The sequence below is a fragment of the Lemur catta genome, chromosome 3 (assembly GCF_020740605.2).
Source record: "Lemur catta isolate mLemCat1 chromosome 3, mLemCat1.pri, whole genome shotgun sequence".
Classification (NCBI taxonomy): domain Eukaryota; kingdom Metazoa; phylum Chordata; class Mammalia; order Primates; family Lemuridae; genus Lemur; species Lemur catta.
This window is the reverse complement of record NC_059130.1, coordinates 112,385,543-112,402,643: the sequence shown is the minus strand read 5'-3', so window position 1 is coordinate 112,402,643 and position 17,101 is coordinate 112,385,543. Positions and strand designations below refer to the sequence as shown.

Sequence of the window (17,101 nt, the reverse complement as noted above, 5' to 3'; positions counted from 1 at the left end):
CCTCGGCCTCCCAGAGTGCTAGGATTACAGGCGTGAGCCACCGCACCCAGCCTGGCTTTTCATTTTAATGAAGAATACAAGCTTGGTCACTGCTATCCTCTCCTCATTTAGTGCACCGTAAATTTTCAGTTTCGGTGGGGGTGTGGAACCTGCAGCCTTCTGATTTCAAGACTGGTCTTTTTTAAGCACCAAAGGATGCAAGAAGAGCTTTACCTTTCTCAGCTGAACTCTTTAGTAAAAGGATTTGTTATGTAAAACTCAAATTCAGTCAAAAGGCCACACTTAAGGACCTAGAAGGCCTCATGTGGCCTTAAGGCCGCAGATTCCCTACCCCTGGAAGAATATGAGTTCATTTTGAAAATTGACTTCATGTTCCTTTACTAGACAAGACAAAATGTTCATTTAAATTACTGAATAGTCCTAAGTTAGAATACAGGCATAACCACCTTAATTAATGAACCAAAAGAGGCACTGGACCTGCTCTCAAATTTGAAATGGGTGAAAGAGCTTTTGCTACAGCTTGAAGGAATGCATACATACCAATGCTGGCAATGTTGCTTATTAGTTTAAAACAAAAATCACCAAACCCTGCTTTCCAGTAAGAAGACTGTGAAGAGGATAATAATCATGACAGTGTTTTGCAGCTGATATTAGTAGGATCGATTATCTCACTTTGCTCATATTTTTCCATTAACCAACTCTTCTAATGTTATCGAACATTCCATGTACACAGCAACAAGATACCCAAAGGTTATTGTGAAGTCTCTCATCAAACTTCATGTTATAGGTGAGATTTCAAACAGTATTTCTATTATCATACTACAGATGTTTTTATCTTAAGATTTTTTTTAACCCTGGTATTTTTCTTTTTTAATACTTCTCTCTCTCTTCTGTTCCTTATACTTGTCCCTATCTAAAGTATTGATGAACAGGTCATCTCTACTATCTGAAACTCTTTCTGGTTAGATCCCTGCAAAAAACAGTCACTGATTCCAAAGAGGCAGTCATCACCTGGCCTTCCCCAAACTCCCCATCCCTCACCCTCGTGAATGCTGCCAACACCTTCTAAAAACCTCTATCACTCAGAGATTCCTGGATCAGCATCCTCTGCACTTTGATTCTGGGGGCTGTTAAAACTCAGTTTATCACAGAACCAGGGTGCGTCTTCCAACTGAGGGTGCCCAGGCAAAGCCTGCAGCCAGACCCCAAAACAGCTTTTTAGGACCCATCTTTTATGACAGATGCTGTCACATGCCTGTCAAAAGACTTTCAGGACTTTGTTCTTCAAGAACAGCTTTCTACCGCTGAGAATGGAATCTGTGAGCTCATGTAGTGGGATTCCGTATTGTGTTCAACTACACTTGAGAAAAACTTTATTGCTATGGAAAATTTTGTTCTCGTGCTTCAAAAGTCTTGCCAAGTCTCTTAAAGTGGATATTTCTCCAGAGATGGAAGCCAGCAGAAATCTTTGGTTATCCAGATACAAAACACAAAGACTGTTTATTTGGGAGCAGCCTGGGTTTCTTCATAAATACATTCTGCAGGGTGACAGCCCACAAACAGTTGAAATGGAAAACCATCTGTAGAGACTGCAACTTCGTCAAACAGAAAAATAAAAAATAAAAAGCCCAGCACTCCAGTATCTATAGGAGAAACAAAGGACCAACAGAAGCCCACAGTTGGCTTTATACACACCAGAATGTCTTGAATGAAGCTGGAGTTGGGGAACAATGTGATTTTCACACATGGTATTGGTTTGGTTTTAAATCCCACCCGTACTTTTAAAAAAGCATAATATAGCTCTGCTTTTGTTCATTCTTTAGAAGACATCTTTGGGTTTCTTAAGCATTGTAGGCAATTGATGGAAGATTTTAAAACCAGTGGCAGTGGTAGTCTCAAAGCAGATTAGTGCCCTGAGTCCTGATACATACGTGGAACACTAAGTTATTTTAAAAAACTGCCCCTTAGGTTTGCTTTCACCTGAATGCATTTCTAGTTTGTGTTGGAAACAAGTTTCTTCTCCACTCCCAGAGGGACATTCCCACCCAAGCACAGTGCTCTCCTTACCTACAAAGTAGCTTGCCTCTTCCGACAGTAGAGACACAGACACACAAATGTGCATGCTCGCACACGCGCATGCACACACACATGCGTGCGCACACACCCCCCCCCACACACACACCCACACACACCCCTCCTCAGAAGGGATTTGGATTAGACAACAGATAGCCAGATAGCCTCCCAGGAATGGGCACACATACAGCAGCTATCAAAAGGAGAAGTCGCTTTACTTTCTTTTAAACTTGCAATGTTTGTCTTTATTTTGTTCTTTATATTTTGAATGTGAAAAGAAATAGTATCGAGTCAATTTCTTTTTCTTTTTGTTTTTTTTTAAATATTTGTTCTATGTATTTACAAGCCTTAAAGTTGCTCTAAAGATTTCAAAAGTATTAAGAGTACTTTTCCCAGGGTAGCACTTTTTTTTTTAAACAATTCTTGGAGTTCTCTGGTCCACAGCATTTCCTTCTGTTCCAAGGTTATGTATGTTTTGATTACTATTGTGATTTTTTAATTTTCTGAAGCAAGCTGAGAGGCAGGCAGAAAGATTTGATGCCCAAAAAAAAAATATATATATCTTTCTTACCTTGTTCACCCCAAACCTTCTCAAATCTGGACTAACTACTATGCCTTAAAACAAACGTGAGGTGCATCTGAAGGGGAGGGAAATTTATTTCTCTGCTTTTCTATTATACAAGTTGTTTACAGAAACTGCAAATTAAAAAATTACACTGGCATTTGCAGTCCTTAAAATAAATTAAAAGTTCTCAACTTTTTTTTGCTAAACATGTTTTTTTTTTAAAGTATGAGTCCTTGTTTAAAAAGAAAAGATTAAAACAGAAAATATTTTCTATAAATAATATATGTATTTTGGTTTTAGTGCTCCCGCCCTCAGGTTTGAAGTTTACTTTTTTCCAGTACCTTTTTCCTCCATGATCACCTTTTTTTCTCTTTCCCCTCTCCCACTCGTGCACACGTGGGGGTTTCTGCGAGAATTGGCCTTGCTGCACTGTGATTGGCGAAGACGTGAAACTTTTTAAAAAAATACTTATATTGTTTTTCTTTTGTTTCGTTTTGTGTATTTGAAGTTTTAGTTATCCTCAGACTCCTCTTCTGCTTCCCGCAGCCACGTGAAGAATGCTGTGACAGATTTCAGGGCCACCCCCTTCCCATTCTGCTCTGCAGGGTCCTTGCTGCTCTCCCACTTGTAGAAAGCATCCTCGGAGATCACCTCCTCATCATATAGGCAATCAAAAAACATCCGTAGCAAATCTGCAAAGGGGTGAAAGTAGACCATAAGTTTTAGGGCACGGTGGTTGTGAGGAAAACTATGTATTTCTAAGTAAGTAAGTAATCAATGAATACACATTAATTCTCCCAGAAAAAAGCAATAATGACAATTTATCATATTTGCTCTTGATAATAGTACAACTGTTTAAATAAGAGGAAAAGATTTAAGCAGTCTAAGTTATTTCTTACTCCTATTATTTTGTTAAATTTGAACTATTTTCTTATATTGGTGAAGCTGTTTCACATTATGTAGTTCTCAACCTAAACACTTCAAAAATTAAATACAGTAATTTTTTATTTTCTTCTTTATATATTTCTGTATTGCTTGAAAGTTTACAGTATTATTTTTACAAATTTTTTGAGTAAAGGCAGGATATGCTTTTCCTCCCTTCTAATGTTGTATTTTAAAAATGAAAAGAGTAATCATTCACATGGAAAACACGGGCAAAGCTATCTCATTTGCATTTTATCCAGTGAAACTGCAGTTGTTATTTATTGTTTTAAATGTCCAAGTTATCTGAGTAGTTTTAATTCTCTGCTTTACTCTCAACAATGGAAACCTTGCTTATATTCTTCAAAAAAGAGAGAAAATTTGTAGAGCTATTAAGTCTCAATAGATGGTTTTATTTATATATAAATATATCTTATATAAATAAATAATTCCTTCATTATAGGCTCTTAAATTCCTTTTTAGTCAGTTCTCTGCTCATTCATATTAAGGGAGGAAGGTAATAGAATAAACAATAGATGCTAATAAATACTAAGTTTAGAATGAGTCATACAATAACTTTTCTTTAGATTTATCTTTGTAATTATATTAGTCAAGCTAATATTGAAATCACTTTTCATTCTCTAAACCCCAGTTGGTCTATGGGGAAACAGAAGCAAGTGGCCAGGATTCTGCTGGTGGTAAATCTAGAAATGAATATTTCTCCAGTAATTACCGAAGCTGATCATTATGGGAGATACTTTAATCTGACTGGCTGAGCACACAACATTTCATCCGACCACTTAACCAGCTAATTAAAAAAGTTATGTGTCCTCTTCCTATACGAATAGAAAAAGGAAGCCATAATGTTAAATGACCTTTCAAAGATCTTGAGAGGAAGAAAACAAAATCAGATAAAATTCTCTGATTTAGACTTAGATTCTTCGGTTACACTCTGAGGAAAATCTGTTTCAATCTTTTTATTTTTTTTTTGGAGATAGAGTCTTGCTCTGTTGCCCAGGCTAGAGTGCCATGACATCAGCATAGCTCACAGCAACCTCAAACTCCTGGGCTCAAGAGATGCTCCTGCCTCAGCCTCCTGAGTAGCTGGGACTACAGGCACTCACCACCATGCCCAGCTAATTTTTACTATTTTTAGTAGAGAAGGGGTCTCACTCTTGCTCAGGCTGGTCTCGAACTCCTGAGCTCAAGGAATCTTCCCACCTCAGCCTCCCAGAGTGCTAGGATTACAGATGTGAGCCACCTTGCCTGGCCACAATCTTTTCCTTTATTCCCCAGAGGGATTCACCAGCAGTAGGAAAGAAGGAAAAGTTTGCAAAAGCCAAAACCTAAAGTAAGTATCAAAGAACTACTTTTAGTGCTAGCTCTAAAATAGCCATGTACTGTCCACTTTCACAAATTTCAACTGAATTTTCAAAATATAAGAGAATTCATTAATTAATAAGTATCACTAAGACTTGAGTGTACAGGTTACCTTATTTGTATGGTTAGCAAAGAATTAATCATAACCCTTAACTAAAAACTATTCCAAATTGCCTTAGTAAATAAATACACCATGATAAACACTATACGTAAGGTCTTTGATAGGTGTCTAAAGATCTTGAAGAGTATCATCCTCAAGACCACTTAACCATTTTCATGGCCTAGACCTGCACGGTACAATATGGCTACTTAAATTTAAATAAAATAAAATGAAAAAATTCAGTTCCTCAGTCACAATAGCCACATTTAAGTGCACAACTTGCTACACAGTTACCATACGGGACAGTATAGATATATTTCTGTCATTGCAGAAAGTTTTATTAGGCCTGCCCTAGATTGAGAATTAAATTTCTAATATAAACCAGTTTTCTTATTGTCATTTTTTCATACAACTATATACCAAATTCAGGGGTTTTTTTTTGTTTTTTTTTTGAGACATGGTCTCGCTTTATAGCCTGGGCATGAGGGCAGTGGCATTATCATAGCTTGCTGCAACCTCCAACTCTTGGGCTCAAGTGATCCTCCTGCTTCAGCCTCCCAAGTAGCTGGGACTACAGCCATGCCTCACCATGCCTGGCTAACAAATTCAGATTTATTAAAATTGTTGGTTATCTGAGTTTTTGTTACTAGTGATTCTTCCATTGTCCAATCTTCAAAGCCCAAACCATCTCTGAAGTCTTGGCTAGATAAATCTCACCCAGTGGGTAGGTTAACTGTAACATGAGATAAACTTACTGGCAGGTTGATCCAGTTTTACTATTGATGCTTGTAGTGCATAAAGTGCTTGCAGTTCCTTCTCTGTATCTGAGTCTAGGTACTTGAGTAAGATCGGCACTCTCTGCTTGATAACAGTAGTGTCCACTCTGAAGGTAGAACAGTCAGCTGGAGGCGAGCAAAAAATCAGGCATTACATTTAAAGAGTTAACACACAGTACCATTTTCAATTTTCTGAGCGCGTAAGACCCATTTGACTATGCAAGGGAAGAGGTGGCATGGGAGGCCAAGGCAAAGATTTTGAAATCCAAAATGCTCAGAAATTTTTAATGGCACATTCTCTCAGAAAGAATAAAATCATGCAGAGAGGATGCATTCTGAGTGCTGGTTTCTCTCAAGAGTAGTACACCCAATTATTTACTTTTAATTATAATGAAACAGTGACAGTGGTTTTATGACAAACTATAAGAACAACATTAATGAAATGTCACACCATAAAAAATGGGTGAGTGAGGTGGTGGCTATGTTAATTAGCTTGATTTAATCATTCCACATTGTATACATATATCAAAACATCACATTGTGTCCCCTAAATGCATACAATTATGATTGGTCATTCAAAAATAAGATAAATTGAAAAATAAAGCAGGAATTCGAGTACTTAAAAAAGCAACATTATAAAAGGAAATTAAAGTGATAGTTAATACAAATCTTTTCAGGAGGGTAAAAGAATTAGAACCATTTTATTTTTACTAGGAGGATAAGGACTAATTGTCACAGTGGCAAATAACATAACTAATCTTGGCCTTCTGAAGGAAAGGTATGATAAAAAGGGGCCAAAAGTATCCCCAGTGCCAAGAAGCATAAGGTTTTATATTCTAAGTTATCACTGGGACACATTTTGTTTTTAAAAGCAGCTTTAGTACTTTTCAGCTTTCATTTTATTATTTATGTATTTATTTAAAATACAAAATTCTTCACGAATTTGTCTGTCATCTCTGTGGCACGGGGGCCACACTCATCTTCTCTGTGTAGTTTCGATTCTCAGTATATGTGCTGCCGAAGCGAACACTCAACTTTGATTTTAGAACACCCAAGTCTTATGGTTCTACAGACACTGGAAATGATTTTTAAATTGTATGAGAACTTTTTACTTAGCTTGTTATTTACCTCATTAAGGACCTAACATTGAAAAAAAAATTCATTGAAAATCTTAAATTACAATTCTGAAGCCAAATTAAGTGGCAGGAAGCTATCTTCTAAAATGATAAAGGCAGACCTGAAATTCTGCAACAACTTTTGAGCTGATTTTTTTGCCCCTCATGTCAATAAGAGAAATGTGGATTTCTAACAGAGGGTAAGTAGATGTTCTCATTAGGTACTGTTAAATACTGTATGCTGCTTGGAATATTTAGGGTAGTTCTACTAATCCTATTCCTATCCACCTATGTACTTCATAAAAACATTCAATAAAATTGTCTTATCATATAAAATAAAGTCAAAAAAGTGAAAGAGAAAACTGTTCGTATTTTTTTCCTTCATAGTTTTATTTATATAAAATGACTTTTTATGAGACTGGCCCTCCACTGATATTAGTTTAAGAATATCAACTCATTCATTATAACTCATGAATGGAAGAAGGAGAAGGCCATGAATGCTGGAAGTGAAAAGGTAAAGAAAAAGCTACATGAAACATATTAAAAAACAACCCAAGGAGCATGCAATAACTTTCTGTCAAATAGAAGAACACAAGGCATGCAGCAGCTGCTCAGATCTGGGTTCTTTGCAGGCAGAGCACCTATTTGTCCCCATGCTTGAGACAGCTAGGCACCACAGGCAGAAATGGTACCCATTTACACAGAAAACTGAGCTATACAGGGCAAGTTCTGAAGACAATATAAATTCAGACCATATAATCAGTAGTTGACGTAATGGGGATTTCAGATGTTAACAGCTGCTTTCAGAAATGTCACTTACCTATAATAGCTGCTTTACAAACAGCTGTCATTAAAGCTCTAAGGAATGTAGGTGAACTCATCTGGCTTTCATCTAGATTAGCCTGAAGTAAAAAAGAAATGGAATAAAGATACCTTTGCATATCAGAGAAATTATTTCCCCCAAACCAGGGCTGACATGGCACTAAGGACAGATGGAGTTGGAGTTATATTTTTGCATATTCTTGCAAAAGTTCAACATCTGATTCACTGAAAAATAGCTTGACTACTGCCAGTTCTGTATGAAAATGTTCTAAGTAGCAGTATTTAGTTTTCAGGGAGCTTACCACTGCCTATCTTCTGCTCATTCGAAAGTGCTACCACTTAAAAACATATCTTTATTCCTCAATAAATAATCTATATTAAGATGATCTATCCAAGATGATAAATTTAAAAGAACTACAGCACAACTGCAATTTAAATACTATTTCCTCAGTAGTGTGCAAATGTTCTTACATATGCCAACACTGCTTTTTAATCTTAATTTTAATGAGAATTAGAGGTGAATCTCAAGCATTGCCTCAAATAAACCCTTCAGGTACTGAGAAAATTGTAACTCTTTTCTAAGGATGACAAGAAAAATGCATTTAAGAACTAACTTTGTTAAGGTTAAAAACTCACAAAGTGCAAGGACAGGTATGTGAATTAAAGAGGCTGCCATAAGAATCTTTCTTGTAGAGATAGATATCAGGGAAGGTGATATAGTCTTTATACCTCTACCCAGTCAAAGATCTGTTCATCATTCGCTTTGTCCTCAATAATGAGTTTCTCGAGTTGCTTATATAGCTCTTCAGCAGAGAGTTCTTTCTTTGAAAGTGCTTCGGAGGAACAGGAACTGTCAGACTCAATGAAGTCCAACTGCTGAAACATAAAATGTGAAACATGTTAGTATTATTCAGTATTATTTTTCCCTGAAGGAAAATAAAGTCATGGGTTATATTTTCTATTTTATATGGAATCAAAGTGATTAGCAGAAGCTATTTTAGGTTTATAGTTTTGAAAGGCTGTCACTCTATCATCCTTCTGAATATTTTTGGTTGGTTGTTTTCGTTCTTTTTTTTGGTTGAAACAGGGTCTCGCTCTGTTGCCCAGGTTAGAGTGCAAAGGTGTGAACATAGCTCACTGTAGCTTTAAACTCCTGGCCTCAAGCCATTCTCCTGCCTTAGCCTCCCAAGTAGCTGGGACTACAGGCATGCACCAGCACACCTAGCTAATTTTTTTTTTTTTTTGAGGAGAGACAAGGTCTTGCTAGGTTGCCTAGGCTAGTCTTGAACTCCTGGCCTCCAGTGATCCTCCTGCCTCAGCCTCCAGGGTTGCTGGGATTACAGGCTTGAGCCACTGCACCCAGCCTATCCTTCTAAATATTTTTCCAGCTTCTCAAACTGTATATCTTGCAAAACAAACAAACAAACAAACAAACCTCCTATGATTATCTCTCTGTTTATACTTACCCTCCAAATCATTTTGAGCTTCAATCTTGCTCTTAGCACTAACAAAACTCTTTTAGGTGGGGTAGGAGCCCTAGACAGGGTACAACTTAACTACCTTTCTGTAATATATGGTTTAATATTAGTATCAACACAGCAACTGTCAAAACTCTATAGTTTTGCCTTTGTTAAGTCCATCAAATACCTCCTGACCATTCTGAATGTAAGTGTAAGAAATGATGCTATAATTCTTAAAATTTAGGTAGTTTAAAAAATCTATAATCAAACTATTGGTAATTTATGCCTTGCTTTATGCAGTTCACCCTACAAACACCATAAAGACCATAATATTAAAGATTATTCATATAAGGTTTTTTTCAAAGACTCTGGTATAATCCTATACCCTACCCCCAATCTACAAAGTAAAAGCCACTATCTTGAATTCTGTGTTTTTCCTCTGATTGTTTAGTTTCTACCACTTATGCAGCATCTCTAAATATTTCCCCATAAGGTTTTAGAAACATGGTTTAATACTGCAAACAATTTTTCTGATTCAGTGTTGATAAATTATATATCCTTGATGCTCCAATATGCACAAAAAAGCACATGATGGCCATAAACTCTTTTAAGAATAAGCAATCAATTTTTCATAACCTTGAAACATTTTCCAAATTAATTCTAATATCCCAAAGTGTTAGAATACCTACATAGAATATTTGTTTAACCTATCCTAAACCTACAAAAATAATTTAAGGTCTGAAAGCAATTCACAATAATAACAAAATGAAGTGTGCTATTCATTTTATTTTTGGGGGGTGGGGGGGTCTTCCGGTGAGGACTGGAAAACCTGCTAGACAAATTCTAAAAGAGCTATAACACTGCTATTCATTAATAAAATAGAATATGACATAAAAATTTGAAAATGAAAGGCTCTACCACTGCCAAAGGAGTCAGTGGTGAGTTGTAAAGTTTACAATGATCAGTGGAGAGAAATATTTGTTTCCAAGAACGCCTATATTTCTGTACAAGTTTTATCTGATCTTCCTGGTACCCAGAAGGTTGGGCTTTGAATTTATGGACGAGTTCACTACTACCTCTGGCAGAATGCTCCAGTGTTCACAGAAAAAGGACATGAAAACAAATATTTTAGAAGAAAGTTGCAAGTCAGGATATAGAAGGCCAAGTGTTTTGGAACTTAATTTTTCCAACTGCCATTTCAACATTTTTATCAATAACAACATCTTTATTTATGGAGTACCTCTCTGAGCTCAGTACTTACTAAACATTATCTCATTTAACCCCAACAAAAATTCTACATGGTAGGTATCATTAGCATTTTATAGGTGAGGAATCTGAAGCTTAGAGAAGTTATTTGCTTAAAGTCACATATTAAGTAGCAGAAAACTGAAATCTGAATCCAGATTTATTTGACTTCAAACCAGGATGCCAGTTTTCATTTCTCTTGGATATATACCTAGAAGTGGAATTGCAAAGTCACAGTAATTATGTGAGGAACCACCTTTATACAGTTACTTTCATAAATAACATCTTTATACATTATTCAGCCTATTAATATAGATTTATAATTATTTTATGAATTTGTCTTTTAAATCATACAGGAAACAAAAAGAAAAGATACAAACAAGAACCATAATACCACTAGCTTTTATATGTACCCATGTACTTACCTTTACCAGAGATACTTGTGTGTATTGCTTCAAGCTACTGTCTAGTGTCCTTTCAATTCAGTCTGAAGGATTCCCTTTAGTATTTTTTGTAAGGTAGGTCTACTACTGGCAACAAACTCACTTAGCTTTTCTAAAATATGGGAATATCTTAATTTCTCCTTCCTTTCTGAAAGAAATTTAGCCAGCTACAGAATTATCGTTTGACAGTTACTTTCTTTCAGCACTTTAAATATATCATCCCATTGCCTTGTTACCTTCATAGTTTCTGATGAGAAGAGGCTGTAAATATTACTGAGAATCCCTTGTGCGGTGTCACTTTTCTCTTGCTGCTTTCAGGATTTTTTCTTTGTCTTTTGACAATTTCATTGTATGTGCCTCAGTGTGGATCTCTTTGAGTTTATTGAGATCCCCAGATTCATGTCTTTCATCAAATTTGGGAAGTTTTCAGCCATTATTTCTTCAAACATTTTTTTATGCCCCATTTTCTCTCTGAGATTTCATAATGTGCACATTGGTATGCTTGATGGTATCCCATAGGTTCTGTTCATTTTCTTTTCTTTTTTCTTGAGACAGGGTCTAACTTGGTTGCCCTGGCTAGAGTGTAGTGATGTCATCATAGCTCACTGCAACCTCAAACTCCTGGGCTCAAGCAATCCTCTTGCCTCAGCCTCCTCAGTAGCTGGGAATATAAGGCATGTGCCACCATGCCTGGCTAATTTTTCTATTTTTTTTTTTTTTTTTTAGAGATGGGGTCTTGTTCTTGCTCAGGTTGATCTTTAACTCCTCACCTCAAGCGATCTTGCCTCAGCCTTTGAAAATACTAGGATTATTGATGTGAGCCAAACACTTGGCCTTGATCCTTTTTTCTTTATGCTCCTCAAACTGAGCAATTTCAACTGCCCTACACTTACTTCTGCTGATCAGATCTGTTATCAAACCCCTCTAGTTTTTTATTTCACCTATTATAACTAGCTCCAGAATTTCTATTTTGTTCCTTTTTATAATTCTTATTTCTTTATGGGTATTTCCTATTTGTTCATACATCATTCTCCTGATTTCCTTTAGTTTTTTTTCCATGGTTTCCTTGAGCAATCTGAGCATATTTAGGACAGATAAAATCTTTTGTCTAGTGTGTCCAATGTTTGGGCTTGCTCAGGGACGTTTTCTGTTAGTTTCCCTTTTTTCCTGTAAATGAGCCATACTTTTCTGTTTCTTTGTATGCTTTATGATTTTCTGCTGAGAACTGGATATTTTGTAATGTGATAATTCTGGGACATCAGATTCTCTCCTTGCCCTAGGGATTGCTGATGTTGCTTATTAAAGGGTGCAGTCATTTGTTTGTTTAGTGTCTTTTCCAAACTATATTTCAAGAACTACAATCCTTGTCATATGTAATCTCTGGAGTCTATGTTCTATTATTTAATATTTCCATGGTCAGCCAGTGAACTGACTGAGATTTCATTGAATGCTTGGGTTCAATAAGAGAGACAGAAAGAGAGATACTAGGAGAGGGAGGGAAAGAGAAAGAAGAGGGGGACAAAGAAGAAGGAAAGGTGTGAGGAAGCAGGGACAAGGGAATAGAGGGAGAAGGGCGAGGGAAGGGGGAGGAGCAGAGGGAAGGAGAGAGAGAGGTATCTATTTCTCTGAATGTTTAGCTGGGGAAGCCATTTTAGCCTGAAGGGGGTGAAACAGCCAGCCTCTGCACTGGATTCGCAGTCAACTTCCAGGCAGATCAAAAGATACAACTCTAATTCTTGGAGGACAAGGTCCTTATGGCTCACTATGGTATGAGAAAGCTACACCAGAAACAGTGTTCTGCCATAGGGCTGGGGGCTGGTAGGTTCTATAATAATTGCCAAAATTTACTGATATTTTACCAGACTCTATTCATCAAGCATCCCCCTGGTGTTGACAGTGCATATGTTTGACTAGACTCCACAATTCCAAAATCATTGATTCTAAAAGATCTTGCTAGTTCAATAGATGTTTTAGTGGAGGGACCGATTCCTGGATCTTCCTATTCTACCATATGCCCATAGCACATATAAATTTTTAAATTTGAAAAATTTTTTAGTTTTTTTTTTTTTTTTTAAGACAGAGTCTTACTTTCCCTTTCATGCCAGAGTGCAGTGGTGTGATCATAGTTCAATGCACCCTTGAACTCCTGGGGCTGAAGTGATCCTCCTGCCTCAGACTCCGGAGTAGCTAGGGCTACAGGCATATGCCACCACGTCTAGCTAATTTAAAAAAAATTTTTTTTGTAGAGATGAAGTCTCACTATGTTGCCCAGGCTGGTCAATTTTAAAATATTAAACCAACTTTACATTCCTGGAATAAATTCTACTTTGTTATATTATCCTTTTTATATATTGTTGGATTTGATTTTCTAATATTTTGTTGAGAAATTTTTCTCTATGTTAATGAAGAATGTTGGTCCATAGTTTTTTTTGAAATTTGTCTGGTTTTGGTATCAGATTCATGCTGACTTCATAAACGAGGTAGGAAGCCTCTCTCCAGTTTTCTGGAAGAATTGTTGTAGCAGTCTTATTATTTCTCCTTTAAACATTTGGTAGAATTCACCAGTAAAACCACTGGGGCCTGGAAAGTTTTCCTTGTAGGAACATTTTTAACTACAAATTCAATTTCTTTAATAAGATATTCAGGTTATCTATCTCAATTCTTGAGTCAGCTGTAGTAGTTTGTATCTTTCAAGAAATTTGTTCCTGTCAACTAGGTTGATGTATTTACTGCCATAAAGATTATTTATAAAATTTCCTTATCCATTTTTATGTATAGAATCTATAGTGATGTCACCTCTTTCATTCCTGATAAAAGTAATATGTGCCTTTTCTTTTTAATTTTTTTCCAAATCAGTCTGGTAAGACGCTCATCAATTTTTTTTTTTTTTTTTAATTTTTCTTCTGGGACTCCAAGTAGACATACATAGGCTTCCTCATTCTTTCCTCAGAATTCTATCTAGTTTTTTTTTTTTTTTTTTATCTCTCCAGTCATTTTGACTAGTCTCTTATTTTTCCATTTTTGTGATTCCCTCTACCTCCCCACTTTGTTTTGAGACACGGTCCTGCTCTGTTGCCTGGGCTAGAGTGTAGTGGCATCATCATAACTCACTGCAGCTTCCAAGGCCTGGGCTCAAGTGATCCTTCTACCTCAGTCTCCCATGTAGCTGGGACTACAGACACATGCCACCACGGCTAGCTAATTTTTAAAAATTTTTGTAGAGATGAGGGTCTTGTTGTGTTGCTCAGGCTGGTCTTGAACTCCTGGCCTCAAGTGATTCCCCCCCCTCTGGCTTCTCAAAGTGATAGGATTAGTTGTTGAGTCACTGTACCCAGCCACCCTCTTTTTTTATATAGTGTAATTTTGTATTCTGAATGACCATCCCATTACCTCAAGTCCTTGGGGTATAAACCTACAACTTACTGTATGTTTACTCTTACTCATGTTCACTTTTTTCACTGAATGTTAAACGAACTCTTAAGTGTTAGCTTATATATATTTAGATAATGTATATTTGTAGAAAATAAGGGGACTTAAGCTGAGGATATTTTCTTCAAAGAGAATTTTAGTTTGCTGCTTCTGGGAGCCAGGGTAATACTGAACTGGGACCAATTCAACAACTTCCATGATATCTGGCAGCACCTGTAACACCATTTGCCCACTGGGCAACATGTCCTTCAGGCAATATGCCTTTCATGTATGCTTAACGCTCAGAGTTCAGGTTTCATCTCTGGCTTCCTTCCTCCTCTTAATTCTTTCTGTCCGTTGTAAGTGAATTTACTTCACACCCTGTGAGTCCCGCAATGCATCAGAAACTGTGCTTTATGTAGGTACTTACTGTAGTGGCAGGAGTGCTCTCCAGTGTCTCTAGACTACAGCCCAAAAGAAAGCCACTAGAGGCCACAGCAACCTAATACAATGTCTTTATCCAGAACAATATACTTACTTTAAAGTCATTTTCAGATGGCTTTCTTATTTTATTTTACCTATAGTGATTTTTTTTTCTCTTTACTGCTGATTTTGTTGGTTGTCTTAGCTTTACTTTTCCTCATGTGTTTTAGGATTTTGAATTGCAGGATTGTTTCGTGGGAGAGGTTTTATTTTCTGTCTTTGACAATTTTTTTTTTTTATTCTAATAGTTTTATGACTGCCTCTACCTGAACCTCCACAGTTCCTTGTTTAGGACCAGATTATATCAACCATGGGGTGTTCTGCTTTGTGCATTTCTGGATCCAGTTACAAACTTAGTAGGCTGGGTAGCTAAGGTTCTGGTTTTAAGACTGTATCTACTTCCTTACACTTACTTACCTGTGAAGTTTCAAGCTGTAAGCTTATCTCCAATCCTGTACCTTGTATGGGGCACTGTAGTCCCCATTACCCTATAGAATAACTGCTGGTTGCTTCTGTCTGCTTTTAGACTTAGCGATTAGAAGACTTGCAGCTTTAGCCCTATTACTCCAGCCTTATTTATTAATTTCATTTCTGCTTCATAGAGATATGTAGCTTGGTTTTATAAGGGTGGCTAAGTTTTTAAATTTTTGTTTTCTTTTTTATCAATCATCTAATGATTGCACCGTTGGAGTGGCCTTACATGGACTTAAAATGACATCTTGACCAAGATTCCTATTTTGGTCTAATTTTAATCACTGGAATACTAATGAAATTACCTTCATTTTCTCTATAAAATAGACCAACTATTGTCAAACAGTAAAATGTAAGTTGTGTTCTTACCTGCTCCAAGAGAAAATTATGTACATCTTCTCCTTCTGGTAAAATATCCTTCCAGCTGAGGTCAGCCTCCCTCCATAAGGACCCCACTTTCTTATGGCTCTAAAATAGAGATAAGTCTAATTCATTTACTTTCACGTTGGAAGAAGGAAAAAAATAAAGGCCTGAAGTCAAGAGTACAGAACTCTGGAAACTGTAAAATCAAAATTTTCCCTTGGTGCATGAAGTTAATCACTTAGGACTCTTGACTTTCAAACTGAGATGTCTGAATGTATATAAATGTAGTGGTGAATAACTGAAGTACAGCTGCTTAAGGTCAAATAATTTATTTACCAGGTGACTAATCTGGGGAACTACAAACTGATTTTTGGGATTTATGAATACAAACACTAAAAAAAGTACAATACATATAACATTTGTAAATTCAACACTGTTTCTTTTCCTAGACAGCTCTGTGTGTATCTGCTATTAAGGCCAGTCAATGAGCCTCACTAGAATCCCTCTTCACAGTAGATCACAATTATGCAGCCTGATATAAGAACTAAGGCAATTGTTGCTTCTGAAACAGAAATGAGAAGTGTTTCAAGGGCAAGAAATACAAGGTTGAGCCAAAGAGAAACAACAAGAAAGAGCTGTTGTCAGCTGTAAAAACAAGAGGAGGTGCAAGTCACTGAGTGAAGAAAGTCACAGTGATAAAGAAAAATACTAGGCTTTGAGGTTACAGCTACCTTCCAAGAGGCGTGTATTAATTATTTCACAGAGTAACTTGTCTAAAGCGTAGCTGATAACTTGGTATAACCAGAATCTGAACTTGGGCATATGGCTCCAGAGGTTATGCTCTATGAAAATTTGGTTTTATTCATAAGTGGGAATTTGCTTTCTGTTTCTAGAAATAAAAGTTATTAAGAAGTTGAGTTTTAAATAAGGACTAAGGCAAGTAGGTAGGCATGGAGAGAATTTTGGACATAAAAACTAGGGGTTCAGTAAAAATTTTAGTGCCATTAAGCAAAGAGTATTCAAATAATAATCAATGAGAACTAGAAACCAGGATATTTAGTGCATCTATCTATGAATAACTATTACATTACACAAATGGAATGCAGAAGGATTTCTGGAGGTTCAGAGGGATAATGTCTATAAAGCATGGAAATCTATCACCCCAGTATCTTTTGCTCAGGTTTAAGTCAGAAATCACTCCAAAATCTTCATTTTTGAGTTTTGTTTAGACATCACTCATCCTAGACATTTCATTTCCTTTGAGATGCCACAATATGTGCCCAAACCTCTTAGATGTCTAATAGAGCACTTCTATATTCTTTTGATATTATTGGGTTACATTTATCTGTCTCCCTTTCTAGTCTATAAATTCACTAAAGGATTAGTTATTTTTGTAGACTAAGAGCCTAGCATAGCTTTACTGAGAATGATTGTGCAGTAAATATTTATTAAGCTAAAATAAATTTAACTTCAGAA

At 36.5% G+C, this 17,101-nt stretch overlaps 1 protein-coding gene and 2 non-coding genes across 13 annotated transcripts in view; all 3 read right to left on the bottom strand.

Annotated features, from left to right (window-relative positions):
- Positions 1-2,295: 2,295 nt before the first annotated feature.
- Positions 2,296-17,101, bottom strand: part of EIF4G3 (eukaryotic translation initiation factor 4 gamma 3) — a 321,219-nt gene continuing 306,413 nt past the window's right edge. For 10 of the 11 annotated variants that reach the window (XM_045548492.1, XM_045548500.1, XM_045548496.1 and 7 more), the window contains 5 exons: positions 15,632-15,730; positions 8,482-8,628; positions 7,751-7,832; positions 5,795-5,941; positions 2,296-3,330 (listed from right to left, as the gene is read on the bottom strand). In XM_045548492.1, coding sequence (XP_045404448.1) covers positions 3,149-3,330; positions 5,795-5,941; positions 7,751-7,832; positions 8,482-8,628; positions 15,632-15,730 — 657 coding nt within the window. In that variant the 3' untranslated portion in view covers positions 2,296-3,148. The remainder of the gene's footprint in view (positions 3,331-5,794; positions 5,942-7,750; positions 7,833-8,481; positions 8,629-15,631; positions 15,731-17,101) is intronic. The other variant, XM_045548497.1, reaches the window with a different exon arrangement.
- Positions 6,735-6,845, bottom strand: LOC123636212. The gene has a single exon (XR_006734411.1). It is a non-coding gene; the product is annotated as a U6 spliceosomal RNA (small nuclear RNA).
- Positions 10,014-10,075, bottom strand: LOC123636223. Its single transcript, XR_006734419.1, has one exon. It is a non-coding gene; the product is annotated as a U7 small nuclear RNA (small nuclear RNA).